This window comes from Myxocyprinus asiaticus, chromosome 14, assembly GCF_019703515.2.
Source record: "Myxocyprinus asiaticus isolate MX2 ecotype Aquarium Trade chromosome 14, UBuf_Myxa_2, whole genome shotgun sequence".
Taxonomy (NCBI): Eukaryota; Metazoa; Chordata; class Actinopteri; order Cypriniformes; family Catostomidae; genus Myxocyprinus; species Myxocyprinus asiaticus.
This window is the reverse complement of record NC_059357.1, coordinates 33,431,057-33,451,323: the sequence shown is the minus strand read 5'-3', so window position 1 is coordinate 33,451,323 and position 20,267 is coordinate 33,431,057. Positions and strand designations below refer to the sequence as shown.

Genomic DNA, 20,267 nt, shown 5'->3' with positions numbered 1-20,267 from the left:
TCCTTTATTAAAATTCAAATAATAAGGAAGCAGAAAATTAAAATAAACTCAGAAACTGGCATTTCTCTGTGCGGTCAGCACCGCGTCTATGAGTTGCGTGAAGTGACCGGGGAAGAGATTGAATCTTCTCCTGGCTGATGCACACTCTGGTGTGGAGATGCTCGTCACTCACGCACATTTGCTGCAGCTAGATCATACCGTGATGGCTCATGACGTAGTGAATCATATGCTGCCTTCAAGTGCACTTGGGAAGCTCGTACCTCCAAGTTGGGCATTCGTTACTACGACATGTCACGCATTCAAGTGGGAAACAAAATACAGAAGAAGCCAAACGTAAACAATTATGAAATGAACGATGGCAAAAGCATTTTTTCTGTTGTACTGGTGGGTAAACATTAGTGAATAAATCTGCATCACTTATAAACGACATATATGATTTATTAATGCATGGTATCCAATATATTATTAATTAATTTGCTTAAAACAAACCACAAATATAATTTTATTGAAATAAATTACAGAAGTTGAAATAATTTTGCAAAAACATTACTTCCTATCATCTTTCATGTTGACACGCCCCTTCCAACGTCCCAACACGGAAATTTGTGTATCATCTAGAATTCCGACTTCCCCACTCGTTAATCCAACTTTGCGGGGTCATTTATGTGCTTGGAACTTGTAATTAAGATATTTCCGACTCCACCTGAAGGGCACAATAATATATGTGTCACGTTCACTGTGTGTATCTTATCATGAAGAAAACTGACGATACACAGCTCTGTTAAGAAGAGAAAGTTTGTTTTTTGTGAGTTAAAGATAGATCGAAGTGAACAAAGGTGAGAGAGTGTAGTCTTAGCCCAATATACACTGGAAAAAAAATACATTTTTGATTAGTCTTTTTTGGCTTGTTTTCCAAAATAATATATAAAACTCCTTTAAAACAACACACATTTACTATACTGCAGAAGAAAAAATTGTTATCGGAGAATGTTGAATGCAATATTTAATCAGGACTTGACATTAACGCTTGTCCGGGACAAGTGGATTTTTGAAGGAGCAAGTGAAAGAGAATTTTACTTGCCCAACCAGACAAACTGACTGATTAAAATGTCAATAATGAAAAAATAACCGGCTATATTTGTGATAGCCAAGGCCTTTGTCACTTATTAGAAAGTTCATATTCTTATTCTACTGTTGAAAGAAATCCAGAGCAATGAAACTGCGCCCAGTTTGACTGACAGGTGGCGTACGTGTGTGTGCTGAACATGTGCATGTGTTCTGAAAATGCTTGTGCTAATGCGCGCCTGAATGGTCAAATATATTTCAAAATTCCACCAAAATGCCCATCTTGGTGAGCTATTCATGTAAACACAGAGAGTAATGTCTAAAGTAGAGCCCTGCGCTGGACTGTTTTCTTAATCCCGCTCCTGCCCGCTCCCGCTGAATTTCTGACCATTACCGTCCACTCCTGCAACGTGTGTTCCACTCTCACCCGCTCCCGCAACGTGTGTATCCACTCCCGCCCACACCCGCAAACATTCTGTCACAGCTTGTAGAGATAGTGAAGAATTTACACAAATGTTAGGGCTATGCTAAATGTTCAGAATAACAGACATAAAACACTGCGATCAATTAAACGGACCATAAGATAAACGTGTTCACGTCAAGCTAAAGTAAAGCACCACACATGACAAATAACTTGGGCTATTTTTTATTAGCCTAATAAAACTCTCTCAGCTTTTGATAGGCTACAAAACATCACAACTGTTAGGCTGCAGCGGAGTCTACAAAAACATTATATTCAAAATATGTGCAGGAAGAAGTGTTTTATCTTTGAAGGAGAGCTTACTTTGACCCAGGAGAACAGAGCAGGTATGTCGCCTCAACCCAGAGGTGCCAGATTTGTGCCCGTTGTATATTAATACTTTTGCACATTTGCTGCAACTTACAAAGTCCAATTCTTTTCCATTTTTTGTCAGTAACAACTGAGAAATTTGTCCAAATGTCAGACTTGCCTTGCTTTGGTTTTGTACAGTAAAAACCCGCTTTAATCTTCTTTTCAACTTCATTTGTTGACTCCATCCTTCTTGTTAGCGCTATCTATTTCCGCGGTATATTTTTTGACCGCCCACTCCCACCCGCAGCAAAGATAAAACCGCCCGCTCCTGCGAGATTTGTGTTGGGTCCAGCGGGATACCAATCCCAATGCAGTCATCTGGTCTAAAGTGAACGTAAACAGCTGAGAAAAAAAGTGGATTTGTATAAAAATGTCGGACTTGTAAGTATAAATGTAAGCTAATAGACCTGCTGCTGTCTAGAGTGTCATTATAATAATCAAACAACCAAAACAAGAAAACACTCACTGCTCTTGACTGAGTAACTTTAGTAGCTTTAATAAGTATTCATGTATTATAATCATACAGTGAAGACCTGTAGTAGTTTTATGTTGTATTTCATTCTGAATGTTTACTTGAATATTTGATTGCCTACTGCTGTTAAAAACATCTAAAGTTGTTAAAAAAACCACTGAATTTTCTTCATTTGCTTTTTCTGTTCTATTATTTTTAATCTAATTCTATTCATTGCAGTTTTTTTATTATGTTATTACTGACAGTTTACTAGTCAGTAATAATTACTTAAGAACTTGAAACCATTCTTCCATAATTAATATATTAGTTAGAGTTATTGTTTTGAAGCTGGTATTGAGAATCTTCAAATTTCACTACCGACTACTGAAATTTTGTAATGTGATAATGTATAGCCTTTATTGTACATGGTAGATCTTGCTGCAATAACATGATGAAAAAGTAGATCTCATTCCATAGAAGTGTGAGCTCCCCTGCAGTAAATGATGGTGATGGAGGCTTTTCTTTATTTGACTACCATATGTAAAATAAAATAATAATAATAATAATAATATGACAATAGCCTCCTCCCCTACCCAGTGCAGTTTACATTTCAAGTTCAAGGAAATCCACTGTAAAAAAGACAAGTTTTCTTAAAAAAAAAAAGTTCAATAAATCCATGATGTTTCCAAAGTCAATGAGTAATCGTGATCTCAGTATTGACCAAATAATCGTGATTATGATTTTTGCCATAATCGAGCAGCCCTACTGTTAATGTTGTTTACTCAGTAATCATTTAACAAAGATGCTTGAATTATACCCCATCTTGTATTGCGCGTTATTATTATAATACCTATGCCTGGGGTAGACTGAGATGCTGCTACCGCAGATGACAATAAAAACCTCTTTACGCTGGACATGCCGGTTTAGTGTAAATACAGCGCTTAACTCACGTAAGCAAACGGAACCGAACTCTGAGCACTTCTGTTACTCAAACATGAGATAGAGTTGTAGAGCACAGAACCGCTCTGAAAACACTGTAATAATGCTCTAACTTAATACAGACTGGACAGAGCAGTGCAAATAAACTTTGAAGCTAGCAGACTATTTATTTATTTAATTAAATCGCAGCCCTTTGCGATTTAAAATCATACGAGGTCATATTGCAATTTCGATTTGATTTCGATTAATCATCAGCCCTAGTATGATTGCGTGGTTAATTTTATGTATCTGTTAGTAATGGGTGTAGCTGAAATAGCCAAACCTTTTAATTAGTAATGGTGTGTAGTTGGCTTTCAGCACCACTCTCTAAGTATTAAAAGGATCCGACAATAGCTCTGGCTCCAAAGACATGACACTGTTTATGACTCATCTGCACTGACCTCTACTGTGTACTGGAACCGTCTGTAAAATTCCACCTGGACGCCTCTGTTCTCCGCCACAGTGTCAAGGATCATGCGCAGGAGCAGCTCCCACAGGCTCTGCAGAACCCTGGGACACACAACAAACAAAAAGATCACACTCACAGACACGGTGACCTTCTGCACAGTAATTTTCCACTCATCTCACTTCATAGTGCCCTATTTACTTGAAGACAGGGGCGGGCTGGTCATGGGGAACACCGGGCATTTTCCTGGTGGGCCGCTGGATAATTTGAACTGGCACACTGCTGCGCATGTACCAGCCCGTCCTACAGGTGATATAGGCGGCCGCCCTAGACTCCAATATGCCCGCACGGACCTCATAACAAAGCGAAAATTCAATAAACTCTGCAAGACAAGCCAATTCAATTGCTTTTATTTTGAAATTACTTACACATCGGAGCGCATATCTATATGAGTGCGTAAACTGTGTACCTCATGTGGACTTCCTTATTTGACATACAAATCACAATAATGGTGACAACCAAAAACAACATAAGTATAAGACGAGCTCTGAATAATCACTAAATGATAAATAACTGCAAGTTACAACAAATACAATAAAAGTAGCGTAAATAAAATCAGCAAACTGTAAAGCTATGAGCAGTACATAGTCATTTGCATAATTTATTCATACCGCACAGCATCTCTGGGAGCTGAAGCACGGCTTGCTGAATAATGTTCAAGCATGATAAAAATGCAGAAAATAAGTAATGAAAAAGACTACTTTGTGGCTATTTGAGTCTTTGATGGCTTACTTTGTTTAAAGGATAGCAGAAACAGCACTTGTCAAAGCATAGGGCTTTTCACTTTTTCTAAAGAATAATCTGGGGAAGAATTAAAACACTGCAGATATAAAGATGCAACAAACTCACAGAGAGTGAAAATATGAGCAATTAATCTGCAAAATATCTCCAAAGTTCTGAACTTTAAGAGGTATGTTTATTTTGTTTTACATATATTTATATATGTACATATTCTGGCCAAATTTGTTTTCACTAATTTTTTAAAATAAACATTTACACATAGTTATGTGAGTAACATGAAATTTTAAGCACTATCATCAGTGTCCTGCTGTGTGACACTTTCTTCATCTAACTATATTAAACAACATTTTATCTTGTAAAGCTATATATGCATATATAATTTATTATTATTATACTTGTTTCCACAACCTCATATTAACTAAGACAATAGTTTATTTGCACTTCTAGAAAAAAGTTGAAAGGTGATTAAGATCTTTAAAAACTTTGAAGAAATGCTGATTTGTCACAGCACCTAAAGTGCACACTTTCCTTTGTACTTTCATGTACATTTTAACATAACATCTATATGTTGGGAAAAAAGTTTTCGGACATGTTATTTCTCTAAAAAAATCCACTCATCACATTTACAGTGGTTTAATATGTTTTAAAGTTCTGACAATTTTTGCACTGGTGGGGCCCGTTGTCATGACTAGCAGTCAATAGAAATGTATTTTTTTTCAACACAAAAATTTGAAATTGAGCCGGAAAATTAAATCAATGAACTGGTGTGTAATGGTGTGGTGTGTTGTGGTCTGGGTTTGGTGGGCCGCTCTGGGCCAGAAAGTCCAGGGCCACTTTATAGTCCCAGTCCGCCCCTGCTTGAAGAACATGCACCTAAGTGCAATTCCCTGTCATTACGGTTATCCCTTCAATGATTCCCCCTCAGGTTTGCCCTTGTCACTAAATCAAGAAAGTAATTACCTTGTTAGACTGTCCTTAACCAGTGACTCATTGAGGATGACTAGAGTGTCATCCAGGTACTTCATCAGAGGAGATACTGCCTGAAGAAGTTCATCAGAGAGGACACGGACACACATGGAAATGCAATCTAAATGTTAGGCCAAAGCTGAATTAAGCTAATATTAAATAACTTAATGTTGTTCTCTAGTTATTCGTACTTACCTCATCATTGTTGATGGAGTCTGGAGAGAGGCTGATGTGTTGAATGCATCTCTTGAGTTCAGGAAGCATCTGTGGAGGACAAAGGCAAAGTATGACCCCGGAACATCAGCCAAGCATTGCCCTCAGATCTGAGGGGTTGGGTTAAAGTTAGAATTAATACACCTATCTAGCAATCATTCAAGGATGATTGTAAGATTGGGTTTAGAGTTAGGCAGAGCTAGACCTTTGTCTTTCAGCAACAAGTTTGGTCCATTTAGCAGCTTAATCTGCAAGAACTGCCCAGTTAGACAGAAAGAGGCTCACTGACAATGACTAATCACAGTTTACATTTTTACATGACACTGAGTAGCAAGAAAATATGAAGTAGGATAGATCTCTGAAAACAACGAAAATCAAGGATTAATTGCTACTAATTGCCTCAAACAAAACTTTGTCCCCTGTTCACCCTAACTCACAGAAACTCTGTAAAACCAGCCAATCAGATTGGAGCTAGTAATTTTCATAAAACACTTTTTTTGTGCAATATGCATCAGCTGATCAGTAAACAGGCTGTGGGTGGCCCATGGGTGTGCTGTTAAAGGCAATGCTTGCTGTTCCTAAAACAACATTCCTATCGACCAAGGATGTTGATCCAGACCATGTCCTAGAGGTAAACCACATTGTGCCTGAAGTGACAGACAGCAGTGTTAGCACATCACACTTGGATGTGCAGTGCATGTATCTTGCACGTTGCATCTTACCAAACTCATGATGACTGTATTGAAGCTGTTGATATAATCTGCTCTCTGAGCAGCTAAGCTGTGCTCTTGATATAATGTGTATGCCATTACCTTATCAATGAGGTGTGCGATTAGGCGCTTGGCCTCCCTCTGCAGGTCGTTGTCAGCGTTGTAGAGCTGCCCATTCAGGGACTTGTTGACCTGCTCCTTCCCTTCCAACCCGCATGACTCTTCCATGGCCTGTTCAACTCCCCGCCAGTCCAGCTCCCGCGGCAGACCCCCTAGGTAAACGCGCACATGTTCTGTGCTATTAAGAGCGATGCAAACCTGCGCAAAAGCAGGAGCCCGGGAGAGGAGAGGGAGGAAGAGGAGGGGATATTGGAAATGAGGAAAGGAGCGGTAAAGAAGTGGAAAGAAAAGAAGAAAGAAAATAAGGAGGTCTAAATGGGGCAGAGAGAGAAATATAATGTAAAAATGAACAGGGGTTGCTAACGAGGTAAGATGCACTGATAATGTCTGATTTACAGATACGTCTAACCCGCGCAGCTTCCACCTCCTTATTGTGCACTCCACAATAGAGCTGTTCAGTTTGCAGACCTAAAACCCATAAAAGAATAAGCATTTTCGAGCCAGGGGTTCCCTCTGGAATTTCCAGTTTTCGATTTATGAGAAAAATGTCTCATAAAAGATGCAGTGCCACCAAAGTGAGATGCTCCAAAAGCATCCATCTGATGGGTGAGTACATGGACCAACAATTAAAAATAGAGCAGAGGGATGTAGGGCAATAATAGGTTTAGGTTAAATGTTATGGCAATAAAACATGTATGTTGACTTTTAAAGAAATTTTTTGTATTGTCTAAATGATTTAATTGTCTGTTGCCACAATATACGTATGTATTTTTTGTAATCTATTTGAATTGTCTGAATTATATATTTATTATATATTATGTTTATAATTAATTTATTCTAAATTACCTTTATCTGGGGGCCTTTCACAGGAAAATATTACTATGCGATTAATTGCGATTAATTCTTTTAAAATGTTTAATCGATTGACAGCCCTTATCATTACGTAGAGACTTTCACATTTCATTTTAAAACATAAATTACACACAGCCATACCATAAGCATGAATGTGAATTGGACAACCGCTGCAGTCCATATGTAGCACCTTAATAGTAATTTACATTTTCAAAAAGCACAGGGGCTTCAAAATTCACACTTGAAGTTTGACAACATGCAATATACAGGTGCATCTCAATAAATTAGAATGTCGTGGAAAAGTTCATTTATTTCAGTAATTCAACTCAAATTGTGAAACTCGTGTATTAAATAAATTCAATGCACACAGACTGAAGTAGTTTAAGTCTTTGGTTCTTTTAATTGTGATGATTTTGGCTCACATTTAACAAAAACCCACCAATTCACTATCTCAAATTAGAATATGGTGACATGCCAATCAGCTAATCAACTCAAAACACCTGCAAAGGTTTCCTGAGCCTTCAAAATGGTCTCTCAGTTTGGTTCACTAGGCTACACAATCATGGGGAAGACTGCTGATCTGACAGTTGTCCAGAAGACAATCATTGACACCCTTCACAAGGAGGGTAAGCCACAAACATTCATTGCCAAAGAAGCTGGCTGTTCACAGAGTGCTGTATCCAAGCATGTTAACAGAAAGCTGAGTGAAAGAATGGAAGAAAAGTGTGGAAGAAAAAGATGCACAACCAACCAAGAGAACCGCAGCCTTATGATTGTCAAGCAAAATCGATTCAAGAATTTGGGTGAACTTCACAAGGAATGGACTGAGGCTGGGGTCAAGGCATCAAGAGTCACCACACACAGACGTGTCAAGGAATTTGGCTACAGTTGTCGTATTCCTCTTGTTAAGCCACTCCTGAACCACAGACAACGTCAGAGGGGCGTTACCTGGGCTAAGGAGAAGAAGAACTGGACTGTTGCCCAGTGTTCCAAAGTCCTCTTTTCAGATAAGAGCAAGTTTTGTATTTAATTTGGAAACCAAGGTCCTAGAGTCTGGAGGAAGGGTGGAGAAGCTCATAGCCCAAGTTGCTTGAAGTCCAGTGTTAAGTTTCCACAGTCTGTGATGATCTGGGGTGCAATGTCATCTGCTGGTGTTGGTCCATTGTGTTCTTTGAAAACCAAAGTCACTGCACCCATTTACCAAGAAATTTTGGAGCACTTCATGCTTCCTTCTGCTGACCAGCTTTTTAAAGATGCTGATTTCATTTTCCAGCAGGATTTGGCACCTGCCCACACTGCCAAAAGCACCAAAAGTTGGTTAAATGACCATGGTGTTGGTGTGCTTGACTGGCCAGCAAACTCACCAGACCTGAACCCCATAGAGAATCTATGGGGTATTGTCAAGAGGAAAATGAGAAACAAGAGACCAAAAAATGCAGATGAGCTGAAGGCCACTGTCAAAGAAACCTGGGCTTCCATACCACCTCAGCAGTGCCACAAACTGATCACCTCCATGCCACGCCGAATTGAGGCAGTAATTAAAGCAATAGGAGCCCCTACCAAGTATTGAGTACATATACAGTAAATTAACATACTCTCCAGAAGGCCAACAATTCACTAAAATTTTTTTTTTTTATTGGTCTTATGATGTATTCTAATTTTTTGAGATAGTGAATTGGTGGGTTTTTGTTAAATGTGAGCCAAAATCATCACAATTAAAAGAACCAAAGACTTAAACTACTTCAGTCTGTGTGCATTGAATTTATTTAATACACGAGTTTCACAATTTGAGTTGAATTACTGAAATAAATGAACTTTTCCACGACATTCTAATTTATTGAGATGCACCTGTATGTTGTAAAACAAAAAAATGCTTCAAGTAATGTTTACCACAGGCTTTTTTTACTCAGATCAAAAATCCTTATTCTAAAAACCCATTGTAAATTCCAGAGGGAACCCATTGCGAATTAGCCTTCATGGTTTGGCCTACAATTGACATCATGACTGAACAGCTCTATACTCCTAGCAACAGTGGACCTCATTATAATCAAATATCCTTGTCATTGCCAGCATTATGCTCCATTCCATTCAATTCGGAAAGTCGGAATTTCCAACTTCCTATGTGGAAAAGTGCAATGAAACGTCACTTAAAGTCGCACTTTCAACTTGGAAACTTGTGCAGAAATCCTCAACTCACCCAAAGAGAAGTACAAAGTTTATGATAAACATTCCCCTTTAAAGGTGCACTCAGCAATTTTTTTGTATTTTGTTTTTATGTATGTCATCTTGGACTTAGTGTCGTGGATGCAGCATCTTTCTAATGCAAATGTTTTCAGTTACCAATGCTATGGTAGAAATTCACTATTTGCAGCCAGCCATGATTCATTTAATCCATAAGTGACAGTGTCAAATAACAGGATGGTTAAACAAATAGTATTTGGCTGGTCATGTGATCATAACATGGTAGCCCCCATTAGGGGACCCCCACCACGTAGAATAAAACAGCTTTTATAAGGATACTGATATGACTGGCTTCTTCATCTCATGTAAGTGCTCATGATTTTATACATGTTTCAAAATTACTATTAATTTCCTTTGCAGTAAAACTTTTTTAATATGGAAAAGATTACTGAGTGTACCTTTAAGCAAATAAAAAGCATCAATGAGCCAAAGTTCATTCATACCATGAAAATAAATCTTCTTTCTTATTCAGTGTTTTCAGAGACAGGTGTGTAAAACATGGTAAATTATACACCTGTAGAACAAATGTTGCTAAATCTTCGCAATTGGGTTGCTAGGAGACATCTCTGTGGACAGTCGAACACCTACTAAGCTAACGAGAGCAATGCAGTTGTGTTTACTTAGAAATCATCTTCCAAGCATCAGGCATTGGAATGCCTTTATGGTCGTATATCGGAGATATCAAGTAGGAATATCCCACATCCAACTTTGAATGGAATGCCTCTGTGTTCGACTCTGTCTCCACTGACCCTAAAAAGCATGCACCTCGACCCACAGATGAAAACATACGATTTTAAACACACATAAGATGATCAGAATCAGTGATTGTTTAAAAATAGTCGTTTGTTCTGTACAATATACGCTAAATGAGAGAAAGAGAGAAGATATCAAGCATATAATTTAAAAATAAAAGGGGGGCGCTAATGAGGTCAGTCACACTGTGACACAGGCGCACCGCTGAGATGTCAGTGTTGTCAGGGAGAAACACTCAACGCTGACATTTACTTCACTCGTAATAAAAGCCAATCCCCCCCATCCAGAGGCTCTACCTGCACGATGAAGCTCTTGTGGTCTCCCAGCTGACCCCTTTCAATCTTGCGCTTGATCAGCTCGGCGTAACACACTGCCTCACTGCAGAAATTCTGCCACACACAAATAAAGAATTGTGTTATGTGGGTTAAACCATCAATTCTCCTTTCCATTACTATCATGCTTTTTATTTGCAGTGTTTTGGACTGTAGATCCCCAGCTGTGCAAGCTTAAATGGCATGCTTATGAAAGTGGATCTTAGAGAGTTCAGTGGTGCTCACATCCGTCAGGCGTGTAATGAAAATGAAGGCTCCCGCTGAATCAGGCCATGCCAGCTGGACCCAGAACTCACGAACCTGGCTGAAACATGTTGTAACGTCCACTGCCGAGGAGCTGTGTTTGGTCTGACTCTGGATCGGCTCCAACTGTACCATTAACACAATAGACTCAATAGACGGTATGCTATTCCGCACACACAAATTCACAAACACACTGGCGGAATCTTAATGATTATAAAGGCTTAATAATGGCTGTTGGCCACCCTGTTCTCTAGATATTGGCATCACCATTGAAAACCCCATATTGGTTGACCAATTTTTGCCATTATCATAATGATTTCTCCTTGGTTTGGCGGTCAGCTTACCTGATCCATCTCCACTGCTTTGCGGATCCTGTCAGTGGACCTTTCATGTACAATTTGCAACCATTTGTGAATAGAGGTCTTGAACCAGTTGTGAAATCCAGTTAGAGCCAACATCTTAGTATCTCTGAAAAGAGATGACAACATCCCAAATACCATTTATGACCAACACTCATACAGTACTCGCTTAAATTGGAAAACCAATTATGGCTACAATAACTCATCTGTCAACCCGCACGTACAGTCACCCTCTATATGAGAGTCACTCTTTCCATGAATTAGCACTCATGCTGTCGACCCCCACAGATGGATCAAGAGGAAGTCAATGACTCACTTGATAGGCAGGAACTCCCTGAAGCGTTTTAGAGTTTTCAGAGACATATAGAGCTCAAACAGGGTCTCTCCCATCGTTTGGGTGAGCCGAGAACTCTCCTGCTCTAGGTCCCCACATACTCGCTCCATTGCAACACTCACGTCATCTGCCACCTGGAGACAGCAGAAGACGAAAGTTCCCTCACAAATAGGAATTATTTTTAACAGAGATCTGTAGCATTCCCAGTGGCGCTCACATACTTACAAGTTTCTCTAATTGCCGGTAGGAGATACTGAAGAAGTCAACCTTCACAGAGCTGAAAGAGAAGACACAAAAACAATGTATTTTCTGTTTTGTTTTAAATGTTACATTTAATGGCAAAAATTGCTTTTGTGTCCCAGTAGATCCCATTAAAGGAATAGTTCACCCAAAAATTTACATTCTGTTTACTTACCTTCATGTTCCAAACCCATATGACTTTCTTTTGTAGAACACAAAAGGGGAATTTTTGTAGTTTATCCTTGAGACTCTTTTCTATATAATAAAAGTGAAAATGAAAGACTGGGTTTATCAATCTCCAAAATGACAAAAAAAAAAAAAAAGCACCTTAAAAGTGTCCATAAATGTGGTCCATACAACTCAGGTGTTATATTTCAAATCTTCTGAAACCATAACATATCTTTGTGTGGAACAGACTGGAATTTATAGTTATTATTAACTGAAAATCTTGAAGAGTATATGAGAGAAGTAGCGTTGTCAGATTTGTGAAAGAATCATTCTTTTAAGTTGGTTCTTTTCAATTAATTGGTTAATCCAGTTCTTAAAACTGGTCTGAATGATCTGACTGATTCAGTTCTCAAGTTGAAATCACTGACTCAATGATGCAGTCGCAGCAGTTAACAATCCCCTGGAGGGAAAGACTGTCAGTGAATGACAAACTGTACATTTGCTCTGTTTATCACACAAAGCTTGGACTATTTCAAACTTGGAATATAAGTCATATGGACTACTTTTTTTATGGTCATTTTTTTAACCTTTTTGAAGCTTGAGAGCTCCAGTCCCCATTATATTGTAATGTCATGAAGAATGTAACCAGTAAATTATTCAAAAATCGTCCCTTCTGTGTTCCACATAAGAACGTGTTTGGGATGATATGAGGATGAGTAAATAATGACAGAATTTTCATGTTTTGTTAACTATTCTTTTAAGCAAAGTTCTACAGAAATTACCTGTAATAGAGCTTGTTGTACACATTTTGCCCTCTCTGCACATCAGCACAAACCGCATCTACCACCATAACCAATCGCCTCAACTGTTCCTCAAGAGTCTATAGAGACATGCAGACAACAACCATGTCAGCGAGAGAAGCCCTTGCTATACCAACACTTGGTTGTTCAGTTATGGCAAATAATAAAACTGCAGGAGCACTATCCACAGCAATGTTCCATTTCACATATAATGTCCCATAATAAAATAAAATATAATTCCTTGACACACACACAATACCAAATGTTCTGTTTGTTCCACTTTTACATTTCATGCTGGGTAATATAAAAATAATAAAGAGGACAATTTAAATTAGGTATTCATTTTAGTTTTGCGCACTTGCGTATGCTGTAGCTAGTACAGTATATGGATGAAATTATGTTTGAAAACACTTTTTATTGGCAATTGATATAAATCAACACTTACTCCTTCATCTGGTTTAATGTTTGATATTATTCCTTCGTACCACTCAACTGTGCCTTTCTAAATTCAGGAACAAGCAAAGAAACCAAAAGTTATGTATAACAATAATACAATGTATGTATAAAATATTATTGCTGCAGGTACAAAAACTAAAGCTGTTTAAAATCACACTGTATACAGTATGTCTCATTGTTTGTAGGATTACCTTTATAACTGTTGCTATTTCCAAGTGTAGTTCATTGCGGTTTGAACACACCACTCTAAAGGCTGCCATTGACTGCATGTGACCAATGCTCCTAAACCACACATGCACAGAGTAGATCAATATTCAAGAAACATTCAGTTTAAACTACACTGTCTGGATACTGCATGTATTGTGCCGTATGCATGTGTATGTGTGTCTCTGAGCCCGGTGTAGTGTACTACTTTATAGTAGCAACACTGGAAAAACCCCATAGGATATCAATTTTTGTGTGTCCCATTACCCATCACAAATCTACCCAGAGGAGTCAGAAAGGGCATATCACCATGAGATCACAAACACAGCTGCTCCAATTGACGACAGAAATATCTGAATTTAAATGGATCTATTTTGGCCCTCCGACTAGAAATCGACTGTACAAATGTTGGTTTCTGTGTAAGAGAGACTGGGGCATTTGTAAAAATGTTCCTATTTTCTTTTTTACTTCATGACTCACAGACTACTAAAAATCGACCTGCCATCTTTCGGTATAAGAAACATATTTATATGTTCCCCAAAGTAACTGTTGTATAAACAGACTTACAATGAGGAAGACTAGATCATAATATTAAATTTAATTGTTACAGTAGTTGTCAGCAATTATAACACTTGACAAATTATATATATATATATATATATATATATATATATATATATATATATATATATATATATATATATATATATATTATTAATATTTTGTTAACACTTTACAATAAGGTTCCATTTGTTAACATTAGTTAACAACATTAGTTAATGAACTAACAATAAATGTATTAAACATGGTTAATGTTAATTTCAATGTGTAGTCACGGCCGGATTAAGACTCCTGAGTGTCCCTGGGCATAAATTTATGTAGTGACCTCTTAATAAAATATTAACAGGGATTGCCCACCACAAATTCTAATATAATTTACTCACCTTCATTCCAAACTTCATATGACTTATGTAATATTCTATGTTTTCTAAATTAATATGCTAGTTTTGTGTGTGGAACAGACCAAAGTTGTAAATGTTGTCAGCCACTGACTGTGTCATATGAGACACAAAAATTCATGCAGGGGGGGCTCGACGGCTCATAAAACCGAATCCTCCATTCATCTGCATTTAAACCTAAGAATGTTTTATATATCTTTGGAGAAAATTTTACACTGGATAGTTATTTTGAACTAAACTTGATCATTTCAAGGATTCATGCATGTGAATGTAAATCCGCTTCCAGTAAGAATAAACGACTGTGATTGATCCATCCTATTCAGCACTGAGAAAAGGAACATGTACCACATGACAGCGCCATCTACACGCCGTTTCACCTATAAAATCTTACAGCGTTTTATATCTCATTGGTGACATTTTTCAATAGATAGTATTTTTTTTATAGAAACCGATAACTGCAAGGATGAATACATGTGAATGTAAATCCGCCTCAGCAGTATCTATAAAAGCATTAATAAAATCCCCATCCATTAACAAACGACTGGGATTGCCCATCGTTTCCAGCGCTGGCAAACGGAACATGTACCACGTGACTGATAGGTATGGGCCATACCACTTATTTTCTTTTCGATCCGATACCAAGTGCTTTTAGGCCAATATCGCCAATATCGATACCAATACTGATACCTCTATTAAATTGAATATTTACAAATTCTTTGGATAAAATGGGTAACTTTATTATTACTTAATTTTTTTAATACATATTTATGGGCCTAAACCGAAAATTATTAGACTGCTTTGTTTACCCTTTACAAATTGGTTAGTATAAGCCACATATAAAATCTCAAATTATTTTATTATATGGTTACTGTTACTTAAACCAAGTTATCATATGGATACTACAGTAATGCTGTAGTAAAACTATGGTTAATAGTATCAACACCTTGGTTACTGCCAAAAAGAAAAGAAAAAGCATGGTTACTACAGTTGTGGTTACTAGTCATGTTTAATACAATATTACTACAGTAAATCTATGGTAAGTTTTCATAAGGGTATCATTTATTAATGAGGATTAAAGATCATTATCAATGTTTTAACAACCCTGAATTTAAATAAACCTGTAAAAATGGTCAAACAAATCCATTATAATACATGTCATGTGATGTCTAGGTTTGTCATTACTTAGTGTGAATAACTCCAGATGCTGTTTTTCTGTCATTAACTCAGGAAAGCACTCCCTATTTGACTGAAAGGATGAGCGCTGTCTGTGACTGTTAGTGTATTTTAGCATTTCTGTGCTTCAAGATGAGGAAGAAAACATAGTTCCGGTGACATGTAACAATTCGCTTATATAATTATTTTTTTCCACTCCAAAGCTTATGAGATGCATTAATATTCATGTAATCTAAATAATAAGATCACTTGATAAAAAAAAAAAAACTTCAGAATCGATATTTCTATGTGAGGATCGATATTCTTGATACCACATCAGTATCAGGAGTATCGATACTTTAGTATCGGTCCGCCCATCCCTAGTGACAGCACCATCTATGCTCTGTTTAGGTAGCGGTCCGGACCTTTGGATAATAATTTACACCTGATTAATGATACTGAAAACTTTAATAACCGTTAAATTAATAACGGACCTTAGACAATTTTACAAATGCCATTGCGTGGTGCCCCCCAGGATGTGGTGCCCCTGGACACGTGTCCAATTGCCCATATGGTTAATCCGGTCCTGTGTAAAGTAATACATTTTTTAAATCAAAAGATGTATAGTTTAACATAAACTACTGTAACAATCAATCTATCCATCTTCTGAAGCTGCTTGTCCTATGCTTGTCACAGGTAGTGCTGGAGCCTATCCTAGCTGTCTCAGGCTGAAGGCAGGAAACACCCTGGACAGGTGGCCAATTGTATTTTTATTAACTAACATTACCAACGAATAATAAATGCTGTTAAAATATATTATTCATTGTTAGTCCATGATATCTAATGCATTAACTAATGTTAACCAGTGGAAACTTATTGTAAAGTTTTACCAATATTTTGTATTATTTTTCTATTTTGAGGTGTATATTTATATACCTTAAAGCAATAATAACATCACTATAATACTTATTAATATAACTATGTAGTTTTCACCTTAGTATACTAATTATTTTAGCTGTCAGGAACTATATGATTTTAAAGCAAATGTCTAAGTGGGACATACACTAATATTATCTGAAATAAGTTAAATATATTCATCAGCTGGTAAGTCAAAAACTTCAACTAGATACTTTGATTAAACAGTATTCATAATTGTTTTTAAAGATTAAATTTTTCAATCCAATCATACAGTGCATCCGGAAAGTATTCACAGCGCTTCACTTTTTCCACATTTTGTTATGTTACAGGCTTATTCCAAAATTTATTAAATTCATTATTTTCCTCTAAATTCTACAAACAATACCCCATAATGACAATGTGAAAGAAGTGTGTTTGAAATCTTTGCAAATTTATTAAAAATAAAAAACGAAAAAAATCACATGTACATAAGTATTCACAGCCTTTGCCTTGACACTCAAAATTGAGCTCAGGTGCATCCTGTTTCCACTGATCATCCTTGAGATGTTTCTACAACTTGATTGGAGTCCACCTGTGGTAAATTCAGTTGATTAGACATGATTTGGAAAGGCACACACCTGTCTATATAAGGTCCCACAGTTAACAGTGCATGTCAGAGCACAAACCAAGCCATGAAGTCCAAGGAATTGTTTGTAGACCTCCGAGACAGGATTGTATCGAGGCACAGATCTGGGGAAGGGTACAGAAAAATTTCTGCAGCATTGAAGGTCCCAATGAGCACAGTGGCCTCCATTATCCGTAAATGGAAGAAGTTTGGAACCACCAGGACTCTTTCTAGAGCTGGCCGCCTGGCCAAACTGAGCGATCAGGGGAGAAGGGCCTTAGTCAGGGAGGTGACCAAGAACCCGATGGTCACTCTGACAGAGCTCCAGCATTTCTCTGTGGAGAGAGGAGAACCTTCCAGAAGAACAACCATCTCTGCAGCACTCCACCAATCAGGCCTGTATGGTAGAGTGGCCAGACGGAAGCCACTCCTCAGTAAAAGGCACATGACAGCCCGCCTGGAGTTTGCCAAAAGGCACCTGAAGGACTCTCAGACCATGAGAAACAAAGATTGAACTCTTTGGCCTGAATGGCAAGCGTCATGTCTGGAGGAAACCAGGCACCGCTCATCACCTGGCCAATACCATCCCTACAGTGAAGCATGGTGGTGGCAGCATCATGCTGTGGGGATGTTTTTCAGCGGCAGGAACTGGGAGACTAGTCAGGATCGAGGGAAAGATGAATGCAGCAATGTACAGAGACATCCTTGATGAAAACCTGCTCCAGAGCGCTCTGGACCTCAGACTGGGGCGAAGGTTCATCTTCCAACAGGACAACGACCCTAAGCACACAGCCAAGATAACAAAGCAGTGACTCTGTGAATGTCCTTGAGTGGCCCAGCCAGAGCCCAGACTTGAACCCGATCGAACATCTCTGGAGAGATCTGAAAATGGCTGTGCACTGACGCTCCCCATCCAACCTGATGGAGCTTGAGAGGTCCTACAAAGAAGAATGGGAGAAACTGCCCAAAAATAGGTGTGCCAAGCTTGTAGCATCATACTCAAAAAGACTTGAGGCTGTTATTGATGCCAAAGGTGCTTCAACAAAGTATTGAGCAAAGGCTGTGAATACTTATGTACATCTGATTTTTTTCATTTTTTATTTTTAATAAACTTGCAAAGATTTCAAACAGACTACTTTCACGTTGTCATTATGGGGTATTGTTTGTAGAATTTTGAGGAAAATAATGAATTTAATCAATTTTGGAATAAGGCTGTAACATAACAAAATGTGGAAAAAGTGAAGCGCTGTGAATACTTTCCGGTTGCACTGTACAATTAAATTATTATTTCATAGTGAGAGCATCTGTCATTCATGTGATCTTGTGACCAACAACCAAAAGTTTGAGGCATCAAAACATTATACAGCAGAAGAAAAATAGTGTACATAGAAAAAAAATGTTAAAAATGTAGTACAAAGTGAAATTATTGCATTTTTATCTCAGGCAGAGGGAGAATTTTACCGAGAGTGTACGCTGTAAAAAGTGGCAACCTGTAATTGTTACCTTAAGGAGCTATTTCTAACTGATCTAACCCTTAAAATTAGTTTTGTTGGTGAAACCTCGTGTATTCAGTTTGATTCAGTGATGTTAAATATTGTTTTGACTTAAATCAAACATGTTAATTTAGATGTTGCCAAATGAAGCATATTTATTTAGGTGTAACATGCAGTTAGAGTCATCTCTCTAGCTTAATTATGACTAAAGGAAAGAGATAAAACTGCTCTTGTTACAGTTGCCCCCTGTCTCTTCTACATGTGCTGATGAATCTTTGTAGGGTGTGTATGTTGTGTTTATTTGTAAGTGGATATGAGTTTACCTCAGCATAAGCTCACAGCGTATGATGGAGGCTGAATTGTTGCAGGGGAATACATGACGCATGCTCTTCATTTGAGACAGGCAGTAATCACAGTAAAGCTTGAAGCTCTCTGCTAAAAGACTCTCCTGCACTCACAAACACATAACTACAGATTAGACCCAGATGAAAAGAATTAGTTCTGAACTACAGCCTCAATATTTAAAACTCCACAGCCTCTTAAGAGTATTTTAGCAAACCGCTAAGCCCCTGAGTCAATGCTCAGTCATTGTATTACAATATATGAACGTGCACAGACATTCAGAGACTAATTCACTAAACAGTTGCGGCACTTTAGCATGTGGTATTCCTGCCACAGCTAACATTGCGCTATTACCGCCCCCAGAAAGCAGGTGGTTAACAGAATTTTATAAAGAACAGAGATGTTGTGTACATTTTCTATTGATCGCGGCAGCATAAATTCATCAAATGATGATAAAATTATGGTGAAGAGCGCAATAACTGGCCATATATCCAGATGCGCAGTGTTGTCAGGTATTTTAAAGAGCTGATTTAAGAGCCCGGATCACAGTGGTTGAGCAAAGCTTGAAAATTACAGCATCCAAATTGCATTCAGCATTAAATATTTGGGCGCATTTGCGTCATTAACTTCAATTGCGTACTGGCAAATTTGTATTGTATTGTAACAGAGGGGGCCTGGGTAGCTCAGCGAGTATTGACACTGACTACCACCTCTGGAGACCTGAGTTCGAGTGACTCCAGCCAGGTCTCCTAAGCAACCAAATTGGCCCGGTTGCTAGGGAGAGTAGAGTCACATGGGGTAACCTCCTCGTGGTTGCGATTAGTGGTTCTCGCTCTCAATGTGGTGCATAGCATGAGCCTCCACATGCTGGGAGTCTCTGTGGTGTCATGCACAATGAGCCACATGATAAAATGCATGGATTGACTGCCACCCAGATTGAGGTGAGTAACCGCGCCACCAGGAGGACCTGCTAAGTAGTGGGAATTGGGCATTCCAAATTGGGGAGAAAAGGGGATAAAAAAAATAAAATAAATACAAAGTATTGTAGCAGAGCGTATGTACCCTAGAGCAAATGCTCATTCATTTTATTACAGTGTGTGAACGTGCCCAGACATGCAGGGTCAGCAAGCTGTTGTAAAAACCCACCAGCTCCCCGTGCATGGCGGTATCCTCCCACTCCGCCTCCACTGTTTTCAGCAGTCTGAGAAGCAGTGCGTAGCTCATCCTCTGAGAGCGGTGATGACTGCTGTAACACTGCCAACGGCTGCCAACAGA

General features: G+C 38.3%; 1 protein-coding gene across 1 annotated transcript in view; it reads right to left on the bottom strand.

The window, feature by feature from the left end:
* LOC127452250 (BAI1-associated protein 3-like) overlaps positions 1-20,267 on the bottom strand; it is a 70,667-nt gene that overhangs the window by 9,787 nt on the left and 40,613 nt on the right. Inside the window, exons 14-27 of the mRNA XM_051717597.1 lie at positions 20,139-20,256; positions 18,974-19,098; positions 13,512-13,602; positions 13,310-13,366; positions 12,847-12,944; positions 11,882-11,933; positions 11,639-11,790; positions 11,308-11,431; positions 10,946-11,089; positions 10,685-10,777; positions 6,525-6,740; positions 5,695-5,763; positions 5,494-5,573; positions 3,728-3,836 (exon numbers count right to left, since the gene is read on the bottom strand). Of these exons, the coding sequence (XP_051573557.1) occupies positions 3,728-3,836; positions 5,494-5,573; positions 5,695-5,763; positions 6,525-6,740; positions 10,685-10,777; positions 10,946-11,089; positions 11,308-11,431; positions 11,639-11,790; positions 11,882-11,933; positions 12,847-12,944; positions 13,310-13,366; positions 13,512-13,602; positions 18,974-19,098; positions 20,139-20,256 (1,528 nt within the window). The remainder of the gene's footprint in view (positions 1-3,727; positions 3,837-5,493; positions 5,574-5,694; positions 5,764-6,524; positions 6,741-10,684; positions 10,778-10,945; positions 11,090-11,307; positions 11,432-11,638; positions 11,791-11,881; positions 11,934-12,846; positions 12,945-13,309; positions 13,367-13,511; positions 13,603-18,973; positions 19,099-20,138; positions 20,257-20,267) is intronic.